Below are 21,190 nucleotides of genomic sequence, written 5' to 3' on the forward strand. Positions count from 1 at the left end.
ACTTTGACTTGAACAAAAGACAGTAGCTAAATTTATATGAGGTTAAATAACACTAAGCCCTGATTCTGAATGCTTTATAATACACATACATTTATACTACAGTGCCGTTTAATTCTTGAATCTGATTGGTCAGATGATGTTGATTCATTTTCTACAACAGCAGCTCTGAAAGTAGTATCAGCTACAAGGCAAATCACAGGTTATTTAAACCATTTGTTCTAATACATTATTATTTCTACCAACAGATCATTCAGAGGAACTTGTATGGTGAACACTCCACATGATATGTTCCTCTTTCAGCTGCTCCCATTAGAGGTTGTCACAGTGGATCATTGGTCCACGTATTTGATTTGGCACAGATTTTACGCAAGATGCCCTGATGCAACCCTCTCCGATTTTTAATCCGGGCTTGGGACCGGCACTGAGAGCTCACTGTTGAATGCAACCCCAGTGGCTGGGGTTGGTTCCCTGGCCGGGAATCAAACCCGGGCCACAGCAGTGAGAATGCTGTGGCCTAACCACTAGTCCTCCAGGGACCAACACTCCACTTAATACAAACCTATTAATAAATTGATTAAAAATGTGTTGTTGTTTACCAAATAAAAATGTCTACTGGTTGATATATTCATTTATAAAATACATTCATGCATTGGCAAACTTCTGTAGTTTAAGAGGAACAACGGAGTGGTGTTATGAGAAAATTATTAATGACAGGGTGGTGCAATTGGGCCTTACGCAAAGTAAAGTTACTGTTACCACCATGAAGTTCCATAATTAATGCTACGCTCAAAAGTAGCAAAAGCTTTGGAGGCTGTTTGGCACAAATGATAAATGTCAAGATGGAAAAGGAAAGTGTAATCAGAATTTATTGTAACCTCGACCTGTAGCTTTCAATTTCTGGCCAATGTATTTACACTACATACACTTGTAAAATACACTATATAATACTATGTAAATACACTATGTAAATACATATGTATATCTCTTTATTTATACAGCTGTATATAAAGTAAATAATGCACAAATCTGTACATAAATCTTCTGTTCCAGATTCAGCAGTATGTATGTATGTATGTGCCAAGAGCACCTTAAAAAACCACTACAAATTCCTAGTGTGTCTGCGCACACACTTGGAAAATAAAGCTAATTCTGATTCTGATTTGCTACTTGTACAATTAGAAAATTATGAAATGCCTTTATTTTCTACCAAATAAGTCCACATAAAATGAAAAAATTAAGCATTTTTAAGATTTTAAGCATCTACATAATCCCTGCATATGTTCTCTTTCTTAGTAATATAGCAAAGAAATTTCTGAAATAAAAATGAATGAATGAATGAATCACCATCTTGTAAAGCATTGCTCCAACAGTGCATGTTCCAAACCATGTTATAAACCATGCGTATTAAAGCAAAGTCAAGCAAAATTAATAACACACATAATGCTACAGACAGAAAAGTCACCACAAGGTGAGTGTTTCCTGACAGACTTGGAGAATGTCCTCCTTCAGTCTCTATCTCACAGCATTAGCAATGTGACGTGATGAGGTTAAACACAATAGAATGACGTTCGGCCCCTTATCTCACTCTGGATTCTCTCCTTTGGCTCTCACGGCTCAATGGAACTGTTTGTCCCAGTTTGGTTTTTTGTGTGCGGCAGTAATCTGAATTCACGCTCTGTCTGTTCTACATCACTGCAGCGTGCGTGTTGTAGAATGTTCTCTCGTATTCTTCTCCAGCTGGCTGACTGCCGCAGGCTAGCTGGAGGCGTGGTTAGTTAAAAACTCGAGTACTTGGCCTTTTGACCAACAGTTCCAGCCAACCACAGAGACAGACTGGTTTACAGCACCGTTTCGAAGGCTACAGCCAAAAGATCAGCATCCCCTTATTTCTGGCTGGCCTATTTTAAGCGAGGACTGTTTAGCAGGATTGGATGTTTTATGGCTAGACATCTCAAATGACTTGGAGTGGGAACTGAAGTAAAAGAATGTGTGGTCTGAAAAGACTAAAGCCTTGAAAATATTGGACATACTGAAGAAGGGATAAATACAGATATGTTTAACTCCTCACATTTTTTTCCTGTATACTGGACTACAATAAGAGTAAAAAAAGATTGTATTTAAAAAAAAATATGCAATTTTCTTAGAAATCACAACAGAACTTGAGCTTTGCACAAGTTCTAGCGCTGTAGCTGTTATAGATGATGACAATAGATAGTCTTGGTCAGATACTGACCATCTCTAGACAGCTGGAATTACAAAGGTGGCATCAGTGGCTAAAGACTGGAATGCGCTGTATGTGGCCTGCTGACCCCACAGACACAAGGTGGGTTGGGGGTAGGAGCCAGGATTTAGTGGCCAGCCATGCTGTGGTCAGGTGTCCTCACACCATCTTCACAGTTACATATGAAAAATAGGAGCAAGGCCATGACTGGGTCTGTTTAGGATTTGTAACGCATGCTTTTACATTCATATTTAAGGCTGGAGGTTGAGGGAGTTATACCAGGAGCCAGGGTCTGGAAGAGATAGTGCAGCTTGATATATTGCAAGAAGAGTTAAACTAGATTACTAATGCACCTAAACTTAGATTTACAGTGTGCGATTCAGTGGTCTTTTACGATTATTACTTGTCATGCTTTACACCACAGCATGGTTGTTATCTAACAATGGTTCTGGCCGTAACATAATGGTTTATATTAATGATAGATTTCTATTACATTATGCACTTGGTTTAATACATTATCATTTCTATAGTAACATCTCATACTTGTATGGCAGACGCTCTACATAAAAGCTAATAATAAACAGAATATATACCTGTGTTTAACAATGGAAAATGTATAATCATTGATGTTGTGATTATTTTCATGGAACAGTTGTGTTGTGTGTTCTTTACACAATAAAATCTTGGATGACATGTGAAATAAGAAGGGGCTAGCCTAAGCAGAAACGTTCTTCTCAAAAGTAAGTTTGAGGTAAAAATGATTTTTTTTTCTGTCCATTAGTATGCTTCGTTTATGTTTTACCATTGACATTACCATATTTGTAGTTGTCCTATGAGTTCTGACTAACCTTATGCCGTCCTCCTAATGGTATCTTTAGACAAGCATTGTAGCAGCGGTCACGCTATGAGATTTTAATCAAAAATTTATGACACTGCCAGAACTTTGTCGTCAGCTGTTTTTGGTCATAATGGCCAAAACCGCTGAAAACTGTGTAGTGTAAACTTGGCTTTAGTCAAGCAATCTAGCCAGTTTCAATAAGGAATTCATAGTGTTACTTTTTCTATAATCAGGTCTTATTTTGTACACTCAATCAGTTTAAATTCTTGAATGCTTGGTGCAGATACAGATGTGCCACAAAATCCTAAACTTCCCTGACTCTCTGTGCATCGTCATCCAAGATGTCCTTCTAATGAAAGCGGATCCTCTAATTTAACAAAGCCATATATGAACAGTAACTTCCATACACAAAGGTCACATGAAATCAGGGTTATATCCGCATGGCATTTACTCAAACAATGAGGAAAGCAAGCAAACATGCATTTCATTGCATGGCTTCATCTTAGTTTTTTTACTCATTTGATCTCTGCATGATGAGACACGTGGCTGAACACAACTTGTGGATGAATTGAAAGCACTGCTAACTCTATTAGATCCAATCGAATCAGTCTCTCTGAGTCTCTCACACACACTGACAGTGTATAGGACAGCTTATTAAAGCTGCTCATGCAAACAGAACAATCATGGAAAGAAGTCTCAGGCCATAACTCCGGCCTGCAAGTGCATGGAAATGGATTAGAAAGGGTTGGATGTTGGGGAAGTAAATAACCAAAAGTGACACAAAATACCATATCATACAATCTTATGTCAAATGAAATTGGTCCAACCATTTTAAGACACATATTTCCAAGCTTTTAATGTTGAAAAATATTTGATGACTATATAAAGTAGTAGTAACCTTTATTTAACCAGGATAAAAACTCATTAAGATAAAATCTCTTCGCTGGCCAAGAAGGCAGTGAAAGACACAATGACAATTAACACAATAACAACAATTAAGCAAATAAACCACAACAACAACAAAATAATAATAAATAAATAAAAAACACCAGATGGGAAGAATTTGGTGGGGTTTTTAAAATTTATTTATTACTATTTTTTTTTGTTTTTGTGTTAATTGTCGTTGAGTCTTAAGGACTATACAGTAAGAAAAAAGACAATCCCAAAATATTAACCTGCCACAGTCAACACACCGGGTGTCAGCTTGAATTTTTTTATATTCTTTTTGGAGTACTCACCATCCATTGAGTCTTCAAAACGTTGATTAAAGTTTTCATAGGAGTCCCAGCGAATCAGAGGATCCTGGGTATTGTAGTCAACAGAAACACTGGGGCCGTTCTCCAAGTGGCCCATTCCTTCAGAAGAGAAAGCAGCTTTTTAGCTCAAGGAGTAAAATATAGCTCTGTTTCCACAATGCCTATCGAATGTATTTCAATATAATTATTTGAATATTTCATATTAAGAAAAAAATAGTCCTTACCTTGAATTTTCTCTGGCCCAAATGAGAAGACAAACTCTACTTTTCCATATTCAGGAAATCTATCATCTGAAAGAGGAAATCAAGAGTACAATGTTAAAACACTGTGGTGACCTAGAACTGTTTAACGTTGTTTTTGTAACTGCCATTAAAGTTGCAGTTTGCAAGGTGAATTGCAATAAAAACATTGAAAAGCCTTTCCATCTCCTACCTCACCATGAAAACTATATGCTTTGTGGCTTGTCTTTTAAAGAAAAGACAGCAGAGCAGAGCAGCTCTCTATCTGCTGGCAGTGGAACTCATTTCAGGGCCAAAAATAAAAAATAAAGAAACTATCCAGGTGTTCTAAGGTATCTTCAAAATGATTCTTGCATGTCTAACATGACAGCACTTTCTGTCCTGTATTTATAATCCATCATAAATGCATGTATATTCCATACATAATATTTATAATGCTTAGCATATGCCTCTGTAAATACTCATAAGTAGTTATAGTTACATGCAAAACATGTAGGATCACAGAGGTGGACAATTTATAAACTCATTACACAGAACACCGGACAAGTAAAAGCTCCAATGTCCTTGCACAGCCTGATGTTTTATTTGCCTGGAACCCTATTTAACTGGGCTACAAATTGGTAGCTAATGTAATTAGCTCTAAAGTGATGATAAGTTTTGATAAGTTGTGATGATAAGTTAGTTATCTATTTAGGAACATTAAAGAATAAGAATGTCCATGGAAATGTAGTATTACCTGATACTCAAATTCTTCAGAAGGGGTGACTTTATTCAGAAGGGGTGACTTTATTGTGTCTGACTGAAATTCTTTGGCTAACACTTCAGTTATGAGTGTGTTTTTCTCTCCCTGCATTGCATGTAAAAGTTATTATTATTCAGGTCTAGTTAGTGTCTTTATTTTCAACATGTGTTTAACCACAAGTTAGGGTTGTGCTTGGTTATACGGCAGTCCTGCCTGTTCCTGATTTTGAAAAAAAAAGGAAAAATTTAAGAAGAAAAACAAAAACATTGACTATACTAGGAAATTAATAAATCTAGTAACATGTTTTGTTAGTAAGGAGTAGGGTACAGAAAAAAATTGAATTGTGTCTGATTTTATAATGCCAGGTTACATAACACATAATATCTGTACTATCTATATCTATAATATTTATAATATCTAACCACATCTAATGATTATGGATGCTACATAACACATTATAAGTAGAGAATAAAACAAGACAGAATATGCTGTTGTATGAAAATACTCATAATTAAATTAAAGCTTTAGCTCTGACTATAACAAAGTACTGACACTGGAGACTTCTTCCCAAATTGCTAAATACAGATGTAAGTTGTTACTATAAAAATTATAATGTATTAGAATGAGCAAACTAATATAAACCATGTAGCGGAACTACTGTGTGCCAAATCTTGGTGTTATAGAAAATCAATCAACACCTTTTGTCCAATCAGAATTGAGAATTCAACAATACTGTGATATAAATGCATTTATAATGGATTATGAATATGGGATTCACAGGAAGTGTCAACACTTTACAAACTTTTAATAAATATTTAAAACATCAGAGAAGACATTTTACCTTTAAATGTCTCGTCCAGCTCATCCTTGCCAAAGACTAGGCCTAGGTCATGGACAGCACAGGTATGAAACTGCACTCTGAAAATGACGTCTCTGGAAGGGCTGCGGAAGCGCTTGTGATAACACTTGAGCTGCGTGGGAAAACAGATAACACTAATGTAAACCATTACATCATACACATAGCTTCAGTCCTTGGGGAATAGTGAAACATTCTAAACACTGAAAAAATTACAAGGTTGGAAATGTACATTTGCCTGCATTTCATAGTGGTTCTCTGTCTCTCTCACATTTCATACACAGATCTATAAATATGTGGTCCTTCAAAACTATTATGCCTTATTATGCAGTCCATTTCCATCCACTTAGGATGCTTGAAAAGCTAAAGGCAGTGCAGGAAGTGCAGTCTGTGGCCTGGCATGCACTGCTCTACACATTTTACAGGGCCCCAACATTCACAGGTACTATTAACCATATCCAGCTCTGTGATTTACTGAAACAATGTGCACAAGTGAAGCTGTGGCCAGAACAGCATCTGTCTCAACCATTATGGTACATCAAACTCCCGGACACATGCCAGTGCTTACAGTTAAGAGCCATCCTTCACAAGCAAACCCTATTAACCATCTTAGATTAGATTATTAGAAAGAATTCCAGATATACATGTCTAGATCTGATGTAGTATATGAGAATGTGTGTCCAAACCTCAGATGAGGAAATAAAAATGTCCTCACAGGCCACTGAAGTAACTGTATCCTGTTGCCTGGGATAGCTGCAATTAAACTATTTTGCTTGGGGCTGACAGATATGAAACACACAAGGTTTCTTCCCATAGAAACAGAGGCAAAATAAACAAGACAAAATGGAGGAAGGTGGGAAAGGAAGCCAAACAGCTTGTGGCTTTGAGTCACTACATTCATGTATACCAAACACAGAGACTGTGTTTTCTAAGGTGATTTTATTACATAGAATACAGAGAGATATCCTGCATATGTACTGTATGAGTCTATCAGCATTACAGATATATATAGAAGGCAAAGATGTACATAATAAATGTGTAGTGGCCTGGGAAAACCCTTCAGACTGTGAAATTTAAAAAATTTCACAATATTTCAAGTTTTCGTAGGCCGAGGCTGACACAACACTCATTTCTTCAAGACCGAGACATTGATTGTTTGTTCTCAAGACCGGTCTCGAGGAGCACAACACTACAAGGCGGCACATTCAAAAAAAACAACAACATATTTTCTAGTTGAACCCCTTAAGGCTGTGGACCATGTGAATCAGAAGGTGTTTTTCCCACTTGGCTAATTTGGAAGGAAGGAAGTGGAACAAGGCACGACTGACACAAGAAAAAAAAGACAGTGGTAGTGCAGAGAAGAAATAAATGTCAGTAAAATGTTTTAAACTACCCTATCTGTCCTAGTGCACTACTTCAGTAGTGTAATTCTAAAACAGTCATGGAGTGTTATTCAAAATATTGCTTTAACTGTAGAACAAAAGTGTGCTGGTACATTAAAGTGTCCAGTAAGCAGACAGAGAGTTACTTTATTTGCTCCACTGCTCTTCCATAGTCATCATGTTCAGTTATAATATAGTTCATATTGATTTACAACATTCTTTAATGCTAATGTCAGTATGTCAATTCCCTGGCACACATTCAGCTTAGAGCTCTTTTTTAAGTCACCTTCATTTCTTTTTTTGCTAAGGACAGTTAAAGATGAGCTCATTGTTAAGATGCTGCTCTGAAAGCAAAACTTTAGTGCTAATTAAATGTATTACTTAGATAGACAAATTACCCAGCTCTCTGGCCACCTTCTTAAAAAGGTTGAGGTTGAAATAAATCTGTGCTGGCATTTTTTGCAAACTGTAATGCAAATGCCTTTCTCCTACAGCATTCTTAAAGAGGTAATCTGTCATCTCAGGTAGTGTTTCCTTGTCAATGTCACCTCTGGCTTGCTTTTTAGGGATCTAAAACTGCATCTGCATTTCTCTGAAGCTGTTTTGTGACAGTCTATTGTTAAGCATTCCTATACAAATAAAACTGATTTGAATCTGATTGATGCCCACTTTGACATTCAATTAGAGAGCTTTTATATGTCTCTCCAAAGAAGCCATGTAAAAGAAGGCAAAATAAATGCTAAAAATCATTTTCCCTCACCTTTAATGGCTATGTTTCAGATATGACCTATACTGAAAATATGAGCTATACAAGGACTATAAAACAGAATAGAGCAAAATTAATTATAATAAAAACCAAATCAAGTAATACAAATCCATAAAAAAAAAAAGATAACCAAAACAAACAAAAAAAAGGTTGCAATTCTACAAACCTGAAGAGTCTATAAAGAGGGCAATGATTGCTAATAGTATATACTCTATGCACATAGACTTACCAGAATGTCTCCTTTCAGCAGCAACCCGGGTTCAATTGTTATGCAGATGCTCGTTTGACTGTCGCCTTGGACATTACTGTGAATTATAGAAACATAGCAGAGTTCACAAAATCCACATAATCAACAATTACAAATTATTAGAAATAAGTACAATTAATACTCAGTAAATATAATCAGTGAGATCTAAGATATGTTCGTAATGTTTCCATAGACTGGTATGGCATGATAGCAGAGGATTCTGGGAAGCTGGGAGCTGCGTGTGTGTTAGTATTGCTGAATTCTGAAGCAAACTGTATAAAACAGAGATGACACTGTGAGGAGGCTAATGAGGAGTGTGTGATAGCTGATTGTCATAAAGTAATCCTTGTGTGTCTGGGTTTGTGTGTCCATGTTTATCACAGATATGTATCCAGATAATAGACCATATACCAAGTTGCAAGCCACTTATGTTTGAAAAAAAGTCTATATTTGGGTCTGGTATTGAAACTGCCTGAAATTGCCAGTTGAAATGTCTGTGTGGTTCATGCCTTCAAGTTTGCCAGGATTTTTTTACCCACTTTAAAACAAGCACTGTCTTTAAGCTGAAAAAAATTTTATAGAAAATGTGGTTATAATAATTTTCATAAATCTGAAATATATTAAATATGTATATAACATATTAAATATGTTTATATTGAAATATTTTGATTCTGGAGATAATTTGTTGTGTGATCCTGTTTTTTTGCTGTTCCTGTGAGACATTACAGGGTAAATAGTGCGGTTACAAAGGAGTTTAATAGGAGAAGAAAAATTCAATAATCTCATAATGGATAATAGTCAGAATCTATGTCATATTAATGGGAAATCCATAGTAGTAGAGACAGCAAACATCTCCAAGTGCTCAGTTAAGGCAGAGACTTGTGTCGATCTCTGAGGTACTGATATCTGGCACTGACTAATACTTCATCCTAAGTATTAGCATTAAAGTTGAGGCTTTGCACACTTATCTATTTGAGCAGAGTGTACTGATGAGGAAGTGAGATACCTGAACAGATTAAAGGACTAAAGTGCCGCTGCATCATTCTATTTAAGCAAGTGCTAACTACTGCTGGTGCCACTATCAGCAGGTAAATGAACAGCATTATGGGTAACACTATAAGTGGGTAGGTGAACAGCATTATTGGTAACACAGGAAACTGTTTACTATAGTGAAAATAGTCCAGCATGTCAATGAAGTCAGAATTTCAGTACAAAATAAATCTTGGACACCACTGGAGATCACATGTTAATTATAAATACTAATAGGCAAGTCCCTTCGGGTGGATATTTCCATTAAGGTTCCTAAATAATTATGAGGTCTGAATGCATATATGCAATTATACAACTCTAAATATGGCTTTCGGTGAGAGATTAGCATGGTAACAGACAAAATACCTCAACATCCTTGTAGACATGGGATGTTCACATGTGATTTAAGCAGGGCTCTCGATTTTGCAACTGCAATGCCACTTCAAAAACCTGTTACTGGAACCAAGCCACTCTCAGGACACTAAATCACAGCATTTTGTTACTTCCATTTAATCCCATAAGGCTGTAATGAGTCTTGTGGTTGCTAAAACCTCACATGCCCTACAGCCAACATGCCACTCTCTCATCTGATTCCAAACTTGAGCATAATCCCTCTGATCCGGTCCGCCTCTTCTTTGGCTGACTCTAGGGGCTTACGCACAGATCTGTGTAATTTACATAAAAGTGTATCGCTTTTCTGTATAGATATAATAGTACAGCAGTCTCAAAGCGCTATATGCGCTATATTAGCCCATCTGTGCATGTGTGTATAATTTACTAGCTCTCTCACAAAAAAAAAAAAAAAAAAAAAAAAACTGGAAGCACAGAATATCTTATGACTTGTGTGTATGTGTGTGTTTGTGTGTTTGTGTGTGAAGGCTGGCCAAGATGTCAGGACAAGGTAGTGAGTGAAAGTATTAAAAACAAAGACTGGTTCTTACTAGATCCCTGATGTGTAGACTGGCTGCATGGCCTGGTAGATCTTGAGGAAAGGGCGGCAGCCTGACAGTCACATGAAACAGTAAGAAATAAAAAGAAAAAAAATGAGGAGGAAAGGAGGGGGAGAGAGAGAAAACAAGGCCTCAGTGTAAATAGTGGGAGAGGTAACAGCTAGGCAGAAGGGGTGGTCTAGTCACATGGCTACTACCCACTACTTGGAACTAAAATCAGGCTTCTTATGCTTGGCAAAGGCATGGAATTATAAAAGAAGACAGCTATCTCAGTCCTGTGTGGTCTTTTCACTTCTCAGCAGGCCGATCATGCATGAACATACACAAGACTCACCTCCTTTGGACTCAAAGTTGGGGATGCCATGCATGATGACGTGATGCAGGAACAGAGGCTTGTTGTTGATCTTAATGTGGCCAGAGAGCAGCCCACTGAAATACTGCACATACCTGAAATACACACAGCAACACACAGAACACAGACATTAAAATATAGGAATAAGGATATAACAGCAAAGTAGTAAATTCTTTTATGATCAGGGAGGTCTGAAGGCAGTGGAACAGGAGCTTCTGGATTACAGTAACTGGGTATTTACAAATGGAGAACCTTACTAGGATGACTTAGATGAATAGATATTTTATTGATCCCATAAGGGGCAATAGATTGCATCCAAACAAAGGACTTTTTTTTTCATTTAATCATTCCTTCCACTGCTAAGAAATTCATCTCAACTTCTCTGTCTCTACCCTGATAGATTCCCTATCCTCCAGAAAGATCCCCAGACATTCCTCCAAGACATAATCTCTCCAAAAGGTACTTGGTCTGCCCTGGGGACTCCATCCAGTATGACATGTCAGATATAGCTCTAGCAGTAGCCGACCAAGATGCGTCCTTGTGAGGTGCCCAAACCACATGAACTTGCTCCTGTTGATTTGAACAAGAGGCAGCTCTACTCCATGGCTCTCCCAGATTGTCAAGCTCCTCAACCTATCAGAGAGTAAACCCAACAACCCTGCAGGGGAACCTCTTTTTCACCATCTGTACTAGCAACAGCTTGTGACCATAGATTGACTGGTAAAAAGAGAACGGTGTGCGCAAACTGAGCTTCTGCTTCACCAGCACAGATTGGTACAACAACTGTAACCCTGCTGCCTCATAATGAATATGAATTTGAATTGAATTTCAAACACAGAACAGTGCGTGAATAAGAAATGTTTGTCTCACATTCTGGCAGCTATCAATAAAATATATACTCAAAGAAGAAATGCCATTATAAAGAAAGCATTATAAAGTGAAGATCATTTAACTGTTAGAGAGCGTGCTCGAAGTGATGGTCATTTTACCATTTTACCATTGCACTATGATGCTTTTGAAAAACTTGGCTCATGACCAAGAGGTGTCTCTCTTGCCTGGCAATCATGTTGCCTGTAATTTCCTCCCCTTGCACTGGCATTTAGGATTTCTAGACTGGGCAACTAGTTATCAGGTTGAGGGCATGGTTTTGGTGGGAACCAAGGGGAATGGGCTCAACTAAAGGAGAAATGGTGGAATTTGTTTGAATTTTAATTTTCAACTCTACTAGCTTCAGCTGATGTCTGTCAAAATCACAGACAATACCTTTACCAAGAATAACACTTTCATGCCAGTACATTTAAGCGTACCATGCAGTGTGTAGAGAGTGTGGCAGAACGCAAGTGTGTAAACTCATTTCAGCAAAGACAAGAATCATAACGAAAGTCCATAGAAAAGGTCAGAACACGGGCAGGAGGCTTAATGCAAGCCAATCCAATAAACAGGATTGAGGAATGAGAACTGGGGTCAAAACCTGTGAAACATAGAACAACGAACTCAGGAAACAAATGCTTGGACTTAAAGTAACTAATTGCATGGTAAGACTTGGCAACAAGTTGACAAATTGACACAAGAGAGTATATGTAAGTAGACAAACTAATCAGAACAAATCACAGAACAGGTGAACACAATCTGGCAACAAACCAATGACAGGACAGGGGTGGAGAGAGGACTACAACAAAACCCCAAACAAAGCCATAGGAACTATAACACAAAGGGCGAAACCCATGACATTAAGATACTCACAAACAAACAAACAAACAAACAAACAAATAAACAAACAAACAAAAAACTATTAAAAAAACATTTAGCTATAAAAACAAATTTCTTTCAGGTATCACTGACCTTATCTCGGTCAGCTCTGTGGTCACCTGTTGTATAACATAATAATCACTTATATATAGTGGCTAAAAGATGGATTTGATACGCATATCCATAGGTCAGGGTAACTCAGAGTCCAGTAGAGGTCATGAGACTGTTTCATATAAGGCCACTGGAGTGCAGGAATGCCCTGCTTTCAAAAAAAAAAAAAACTCCTAGAAGAAGCCCCAGGCACTTCAGCTTTTCATAAACAGGAAGAAGATTTTTTCGTACTTTAGCACTGAGGCCTCTTCCTCAGGGAGAAACAGTGAGCACAGTTCGAGGAACTCTGTTTTCCCACGCAAACCAGCAACATCAGCAGATCTCCTCCTAATCATGCAGCTGCTTTTCCATCAAAGTGAATCCATCATTGCTCTTTCTGAAAGGGCTAAAAGAGCAGGTTTAATGGAGTCTGAAGTGTGAATAAATGAAAGATCTGATTTACTAATAGCAATGCCAAGTTCACTGCCAAATATTCACTTATCTCAATGAATGTTTAGTTTCTATCTTTTTTATCCTCAAGGGTGAAATTGGCTTTTTTCACATATCCCAAAATGGGAGAATATACAAGTCAGGGTGTACGATCAGCTGTTACCCAGTTTCCTTGACCAGTTGCCATTTAAAGGCTTTTCTCAGTGGCACATGAGGACTAGAATATCAATTCTGGGACTCATGATCTCATGATCTTTCAGGCCGTAGAACCACTGTACAGGGTTGTGCATATGTGTATGGCTATATTTGCTGTAAAACACATGACATTCTGAGTAATGGTGCCTCATGCAGTGAAGTGTGTGTGTGTGTGTGTGTGTGTGTGTTTGTGTGTGTGTATGTGTGCGTTTAAGACCCTGGTGCTTGGCATGTTAGCATTACACATGCCTCCCATAATAACTGCAGACTGGTGGACAACCACTTGTGGCTAATTACAGGCCCTGTCAGGAAATAACAGCACAGAGATCCCAAATCTCAAGTGTGCCTGCATTAAAAACCCTTTAGGATATTAATTCACCTCTGGAAGAACGTTTCAGTTCAATATGGTATGGGCCACATCCAGGGAATTGTATCAAATAAATTTAAGAAATGCGTGAAAAGCAAAAGCCATGTGTGCTTCTGTGCTTCACTGGCATGCAGTTATGAGGATTTGAGTGTGCTGATCTCTGTTTTTTGTGGACAATGTCCAGATTCACCAGCAGGGTGCCTTACTAAACTATAACTGCTCTGTAGTTAAGATATAAACATGTTCTACCAGATTAGTTTGGAGAATTTGAGAGATGAAAGTCTGAACGAAGGTCAGAATCAGTTGAAAGGAAAAATCCACCCTGAAAAACTTGCATATTAATTTTTATATATATTCAGTTAAATTTTGAGTTTTTTTAACTTCTTTCATCATGATGTTGGATTATTTGTACAGTTTCCAAAAATGTGATCAATGAATATGAATTGGGGACTTTCAAAATGATCAACTGAAACATAATGAGCTCTGTGGCAGCATCTGAGGTGTCATTTTTATCCAGAAATAGAGCTCCAAAGTCAGGTAAAATGCCTCACATCTGTGGCTTCTTTCTCGTGCACCGTAGATTGCAAAGGCATCTACTTAAGCTACTGAGGAGCTCTTTTTAAGGTTTATAATGTGGCTTGTGTCGCTTGTTACAATCCAGTGCTATTGGTCACAAATGCAGGAAATTCTTGTTATGGTAATAGTGGCAGGCTCTCCAACAGAGATCATGATCACACGATCATGTGACCAGTGTGCTCTCTCTTTATCTTTTAACTCTATGGTGATATAGCACAATAAATACACAGTTCCTCCATCGGTAGAAAATGGTGAGTAAGAAAAAAATCTCTTTTTTTTTGTTTGTTTTAAGGAGCCAACAGTGAAACAGTGAGACAACTGATAATGTCTCATAGGAATAACAAAAATACAGCATCAACCAACAACATAGCACCAGAACTGCTAAGCACGTCATACATACGTCATACAATATGTAAACATATTTAATATGTTTTTAAGGGTGAAGTTTTCCTTTAAGTCTGGACAGACACTGCTCATGACAAAGAGCAAGAGATTATCTTACATCCCATATTCTTGCTATAAAAGATTGCAAGATTGGGATTGGGATTAAACCCTTGTATTAAAACTTTATTGATTATAATTATTATAGTTCACAGGCACTCATTAGTTTTGTTAAGAACAATCAGGAACATGCAGAAAAACCATAAATGCAATATCTGAAAAAAAGCAGTTTTGTTATTTTCTGTAAATATTGCCTCAGAACCAAACAAGATGGAAAGATATTGTCCACCAGATGGACAAAGATTACACAGGCCATGGGAGTATAGGTATGTGGACAGAGAGCAGGAAAAAGGGTTAAACTGACCTTTTCTGGGAAGGCTGACCCACAGGAAGTACTTTATCTTCATAAAACCTCTTCATGGCAAACCTGTCCAGAGCCTGGTCCGCACTGCAGGCCAAAATAATCACATGCTCAGTCTCTATTACATCAAATAAATAAGAATTTTAGTCTCAAAATTTCATTTCTTAATTAAATGAATACAATGTATGCATGTGTGCTGTGCACTTGTGCTGTCTAACAGTGATTCAACATTATTATGTCTGTTGAATAATGACTAGAAAAATTGTGACATCCTCCTGTGACTGCAAGCAGATCCGACTCTTGAGTATTGTGCCAGGGTTTAGGAAAAACTACTGTAAAGTTAAAATGCATCATGGAAGAATTCAAGTCAAATTAATGTTAGAAGACTGATAGTGTGATCTGTCTGGATGATGTTTTTCCAATGCATGTCCTGTGATTCAAGATTACGATGTTTAATCAATCAGGACTCAAATGCATGACTTTAATTTAATAATCACACAGTGTGGTGGTTTACCTTGCAGAAATGTTGCTATAATGCATATATGCAGCCACAACTACCCCCGTTCTCCCTCGATTTCCCTGTAGACATCAAGAGAAAGAAACAGAGATTAAGGGATTATTCAAGTTAAACCATGAAACATAATTATTATCTATGATTGCATCATCTTACAATTCAGTTGAGTTAGTTCAGTCAACAGCCGGTAGGTGAAAAAAAAGAAACATTTTCTTATGATCTTGAATTTGAGCATGAGTTAGAGGGTCTGCTTTAGGGATTTATGTTGAAATTGTGTATGAATGTGTATTTGGGCAATGTGTCCGCCGCAGCAACTTTCTCAGTTACTGCATAGTTCCACCAGTTAGTCATCATCTGCTCGAGTTTCCACAGCCGGACAGAGCAACACGGTTTACCATGGCAACACTAGCTTTATGGTTTCCTGTAAAAACTCTGGGCTGGTACTAATACAAAATCTCCCTCTCACCGATTCAGTTTGAAGCAACTTATAAAGCAAACTTGAAGAGAACCATCACTGCTCGTGTGACTTTAGGTAGTTTGAGTCTCTGTTTTACTGCACTGGAAGTGATAAGCATGCTGACATTTCTCACACTGGCAGGAAGGAGGCAGATCACTGGCTTCATTAGATAAGCCTTGTTTTTTCTACTGCTCATCACCCCATTGCTGCCATGTCAGCAGACACTACACCAGAGGTTGTCAGCTGGAAGACCACCATCCAGATGCAGACCCAGCAAAGTATTTCAGGGGATTGAACAGCACACTGGAAAAGTACTGTAGCAGAAGCAATAAACATGTGACAAAAAAAAAAAACTGGCCGTAATTCAGGAACTCTAGTTTTCTAAACATAAACCATCACAGATTCTGGCTTGAGTTGTGGCCAATCACATGCACTTGTGTTAATTATTCACTTGAAGGCAGTTCATCAAGATTGAGTTTTGACAGAGTTTCATAGATTATGTCATTATGTCATTAATGAAATGACAACATGGCTTGCTCAATTTTTTTTAAAAAAGTTAATGATGAAATGAGAATGTTTGAAAACCATTGGACAGAGAAGTAAATGTTTATTCTCTCACTTCATGTTCAAATCTGGGGTCTCGTTTGTTCCATAGCATTGGTGGTAACATGATGTAACTTTATGAAATAAAACATAACCACTTCAAATTGTCTTATTTATAGAGATAAACTAATCATTAATAATTAAACATAAAAAAAATAATTGTTGTCAGCATTCTGTCATGCTTATCCACTGTGTCAATAAGGAATTTAAGCTGAATACAAATTATAGATGAATACTCCTGTGCTAGACTATATCACCACCTCTCAAACAAGCATGCGAGATTTTACCACCTCAGTTCACTGTTTCATCATCTCTGGATCATTTATCACTTGTGACAAACAGCGTAATAAGATAATCTCTTAGGGAACATTGTTTGAGAAATTTCATTCAGCCCAAAAGGTCAACCAAGGGTTTTTGAAACTACAGGGAGCATCAGGAATATTTCCCTTTCATTACATCCCTCAGAAGACTTCTCAAATGCAGTGCTAACGGTGTGGGGAATGCAGAGCTACTGGGTGGCTGCATCTGTTTAAAGTGTCTTTGTTAGTGCACATGTACAGAACAGAAACGTGCATAATGGGAGAGAGCAGCATGACAACGCCATCTACTGACCACATACTGCTTGCTTCAAGTATAGAATAAGGAAGTGGAGAGTCTTTAAATATCTTAAAAACAGGAATGTTGCTAACCATTTCATTTAAAGAATTACTCATTAGAAGTGAGTTTACCTTGTTGTGCAGAACCACAACATTATGGCTGTCGGCACTCATCCACGTGTCCATGGCTTTACATATGCTGCAGATCTTATCCAAAGCTGGAGCATGATGATCGGGCCAGCCAAAGTCCAGCACCTGAAACACACACAGGAGCATGAGCAGAAGAACATAAGTGTGTCAAAGTGAACACACATATAAGTGTCCAATTATATATATACATATATATATATATATATAAAACAGACTGAAAGTGTTTACTTTGGGATGCAGTTTGGAGATATCATATCGTTTTTCACTCAGGTTGAAGAGCTGAAAGAAAAAAAAATACAATAAAAAATATTACAGGAGCAGTTTGTAATTTTTTGAGGTGTGTGCTGTCTGCAAGGTTAATCGCATTTGCAATGAAAACACTGACCAGCCATCACCTTCCCTCTAACTAACCCCACCACTTCTGTTAAAACTATGTACGTATGATTCGTGAGTGCCCTTTTAGGGAAAGCAGATTTCAGATTTCTGCTCTAGACTCATTTATAAACCAGAAAAATATAAACTGAAGTCAGGAATAAAGAAACTGGTTAGATCCATTGCATAGCAGCATTGGGAGTCAGTTTTTCTAAGGTATCTTTGATATTAAATAATTATTAGCAACATTAGCACTTTAAGGGCACTTTTACAACTATTAGTATATTTACTGAGTCTGAATCAGAGAAAATGTATAATTTTTACAATGTGGATTATCTAAGAGGCATATAGGGATGAAGATGTACTCTTAAAGCTCTTTTCATTCATTGGTCAGAAATACAGCAATGGAAAAAAAGGTAAACAAACCTTTACCAAGTACAAGTAGACGTCATAAAAATCACCCTAGCATGGAGAACAAAGAGCTGACTCTAAATAAATGATTAGCTAATCATAGAAATAAATAGTTCAAACATTTTAAAGCAGATTTTATTTTCTCAGCCCAAATATCCAGAATACATGGAATTTCTTCAGCTCTACAGCTCTGTATAAGCAGCTCACATCTACAAAAAAATTTAGAAAAACCCAAAATAGACAGCATGTTTGATTCATTTCCTGCAGCCATGTTGATTCAGAATCGAATCACTTTCTCACTGCAGTTGAAGCAGATTGAAACTACCTCACTCAGATTTGTCTCGGACCAGTTGTTGTAGTCCACACCCAAGTGTGATTACTGTGTATTCAACCAAACAAACCGAACCGAAGGGAAAAACACACCAGGGGTCGATTCAAACCGAAGAAACATTGCATTTGTAAAAGTGAAAACACCCTCGAACTTTACAAACCAAACATTACACTGTAATGTACATTGCCACAGTGCTACATTTGTGTGAACGAGTGTTCCTCACCAAGTAGTTGTCTCCGTGTTTAGAGCGGAGCATGCTGGCCACTTCTTTGAGGTTGGCACTGTAGCCCTGTTCCTCCACGCTGCTTGGGAAAGACACAGAAATGATCCTTTCTGTGATGTACACGAGGTCCACCTCATAGTTCTCCTCCATCGTCTGGATCAGACTCACGCTCCGGCTGGATGGAAGACATGGAGGAAAAAAAGATAAAGGGGGGAGAATATCACACATGGCATGAAGAGACAAACAGTGGATAAATTAGGGAAAAAGAGCAAACATGCTTTAAAACCTTAATCTGATCACGACTGCATATTCACAGCAATGCCTTACATAACCCATGCTTCCATAACCATATATGGAGAAGTTCTGGTTATTCAGTTATTCAGTTTGTGTGTCATGCTCCAAAACCTCAGAGCTTCTTCTACGTTCTGAATAGATGCTTCTCTTGCTGCAAATTTTTCACCACTACATGCATTAAAATCAAGTAGAGTCTCGTTATTCTCATCAGGCTGCATGGCATGACATCACCAAATTATGATGTTTAAAAAAAAGGCAGTATGGCATAGAACAAAGTCATATCTGCTTTTCAGTTTGGTTTGAAGCTAAGAAAAAAGCCCACAGTGGGGAAAGATTGATGTTGGAGATAAACAAGCAAGATATGAAAATGTGCTGCATTCCATGTGTGCGGCTGAGCAGACCAAGCAAAACAATTTGGTCACTTGCGAGGAATGAGCTTGGGTTGAAGATATAACCACAATCTTGCCCCCAATCGCTAACCACATTCTCTCTATGCAAACACATGAGAATATATTAGATGTGTGGCGGGAGTACAAACCCACAGCAGCTCTGATCTGAAGGAACGGGGTATGTTTGATAATCCAACCAGATCTGTGGCACTGTAAAGCGTCCTACTGCCTCTACACATGATGTGCAGATCATACAGAGGTTTGGGTGCCCTTCCAAAGAAATGTTGTGCCCGGGAAAATCTGCTTCCCATCAGGAGCTTTCACGATAGCTTTATATTGCCTACTAGCACCAATTACCTGTGTATATCTCCCCAAGGCCAATTGCGTTTCAACGCTGATTAAATTAAGTGCGTTTAAAACAGATGCAAGCACAAAACATGTGCTTTAACATTTCTACAACAAACAGTGACTTCACAGTGTTGTAGTTCAGCAACAATAAGCATCTCTCAGAGAAAAAAAAAAAAAAAAAAAACAGCATCATTCTAGGCTAGAGGGTTTGTCTTATATCAGATTGTAGAAACCACCCTTACAGAAAAATCAGGTGTTTCAAATGCAATCATATGTTTTTCACTACGTGAATAATATGTGATCATATGTGAAAAAGATGCTGTGCGTGCAAAAAACAAACAAATAAATTAATCACATCTGGAAAAATAAAAACATGTCCACATGTGAAACAAAATATACCAACAAAACCACATGTGTAGTATTCACATGTGAAGTTCATGTGACCTTTCTACAATGGCAGGAGATGGCAGATGTCCAACAAGAGATGAGTGAAGACTAACAAACAAATATTTTACTCTAGCCTCTGTCTTTGTATCGAGCCAGTCTGAGTGAAAGTTTAATGTTATAATGATCAGGTCTATAAAACTAAAATAGTGAGTTCTAGGGAAATAATAAGCAGTTTAAGCAGTTAAGCAGTTCCAAAAAAAGTATTTACTGTAAACTTTGTATATTGGATTTGTATCACATGATTCAGTCAATGATATATATTTTTAAAAATGTCATTTACATTTTTTCAGGCTTTACGTTTCATGCTACTCAACAGTCCCCTGTTAAGTCATGATAATAAGGTCCTATCATGTAACTCTGATAGGAATGTCAGATGTACAATTTCTGTACTGATTACAACAAACATTCTGCTGCATTCTGCACTAAATATTCAACTTGAGAAACCATGTTGCACTCTGCTGTCCTTTTGAATATGGGGTTAATATCACAGCTAGCATTTTCTTATTTGCAGAAATGTTATAATTGTTTCTATGAAACAATACAAGCTAATGTATCTTCTAAAAACTACTGTTGTAATCCTAAAGACTGTCCTGTGCTCATCCCTCTCCTCTTCATCTTCTTTTCTTCTCACAATATGCTCATAATGAACATCCGTTCAACACACTTAGTACCGTTTGCCTTTTCTCCTCTGCACCTGCATACTGTAACGAGTTATAATTTCACTATCCTGTCTCCCAGAAGAGGATGGGTTCCCTTCTTAGTCTGCTTTCTCTCAAGGTTTCTTCCTCATGTCGTGTCAGGGAGAGTTTCCTTGCCTCTGTCTCCTCTGGCTTGCTCATTTGGGATCTAAATTTACATCCAGACTTCTGTAAAGCTGCTTTGTGACAATTACTATTGTTAAATGCTATACGAATAAAATTAAATTGAATTAAATCAGTGGAAAGATTC

At 37.6% G+C, this 21,190-nt stretch overlaps 1 protein-coding gene across 14 annotated transcripts in view; it reads right to left on the bottom strand.

Annotated features, from left to right (window-relative positions):
* Positions 1-21,190, bottom strand: part of tns1b (tensin 1b) — a 209,655-nt gene that overhangs the window by 39,466 nt on the left and 148,999 nt on the right. For all 14 annotated transcript variants that reach the window (XM_026911046.3, XM_026910984.3, XM_026910978.3 and 11 more), the window contains 11 exons: positions 18,765-18,939; positions 17,656-17,706; positions 17,410-17,532; positions 15,622-15,686; positions 15,111-15,194; positions 10,861-10,973; positions 10,518-10,578; positions 8,530-8,605; positions 6,138-6,267; positions 4,540-4,605; positions 4,298-4,414 (listed from right to left, as the gene is read on the bottom strand). In XM_026911046.3, the coding sequence (XP_026766847.2) occupies positions 4,298-4,414; positions 4,540-4,605; positions 6,138-6,267; positions 8,530-8,605; positions 10,518-10,578; positions 10,861-10,973; positions 15,111-15,194; positions 15,622-15,686; positions 17,410-17,532; positions 17,656-17,706; positions 18,765-18,939 (1,061 nt within the window). The remainder of the gene's footprint in view (positions 1-4,297; positions 4,415-4,539; positions 4,606-6,137; positions 6,268-8,529; positions 8,606-10,517; positions 10,579-10,860; positions 10,974-15,110; positions 15,195-15,621; positions 15,687-17,409; positions 17,533-17,655; positions 17,707-18,764; positions 18,940-21,190) is intronic.

This window comes from Pangasianodon hypophthalmus, chromosome 5 (assembly GCF_027358585.1).
Source record: "Pangasianodon hypophthalmus isolate fPanHyp1 chromosome 5, fPanHyp1.pri, whole genome shotgun sequence".
NCBI lineage: Eukaryota > Metazoa > Chordata > Actinopteri > Siluriformes > Pangasiidae > Pangasianodon > Pangasianodon hypophthalmus.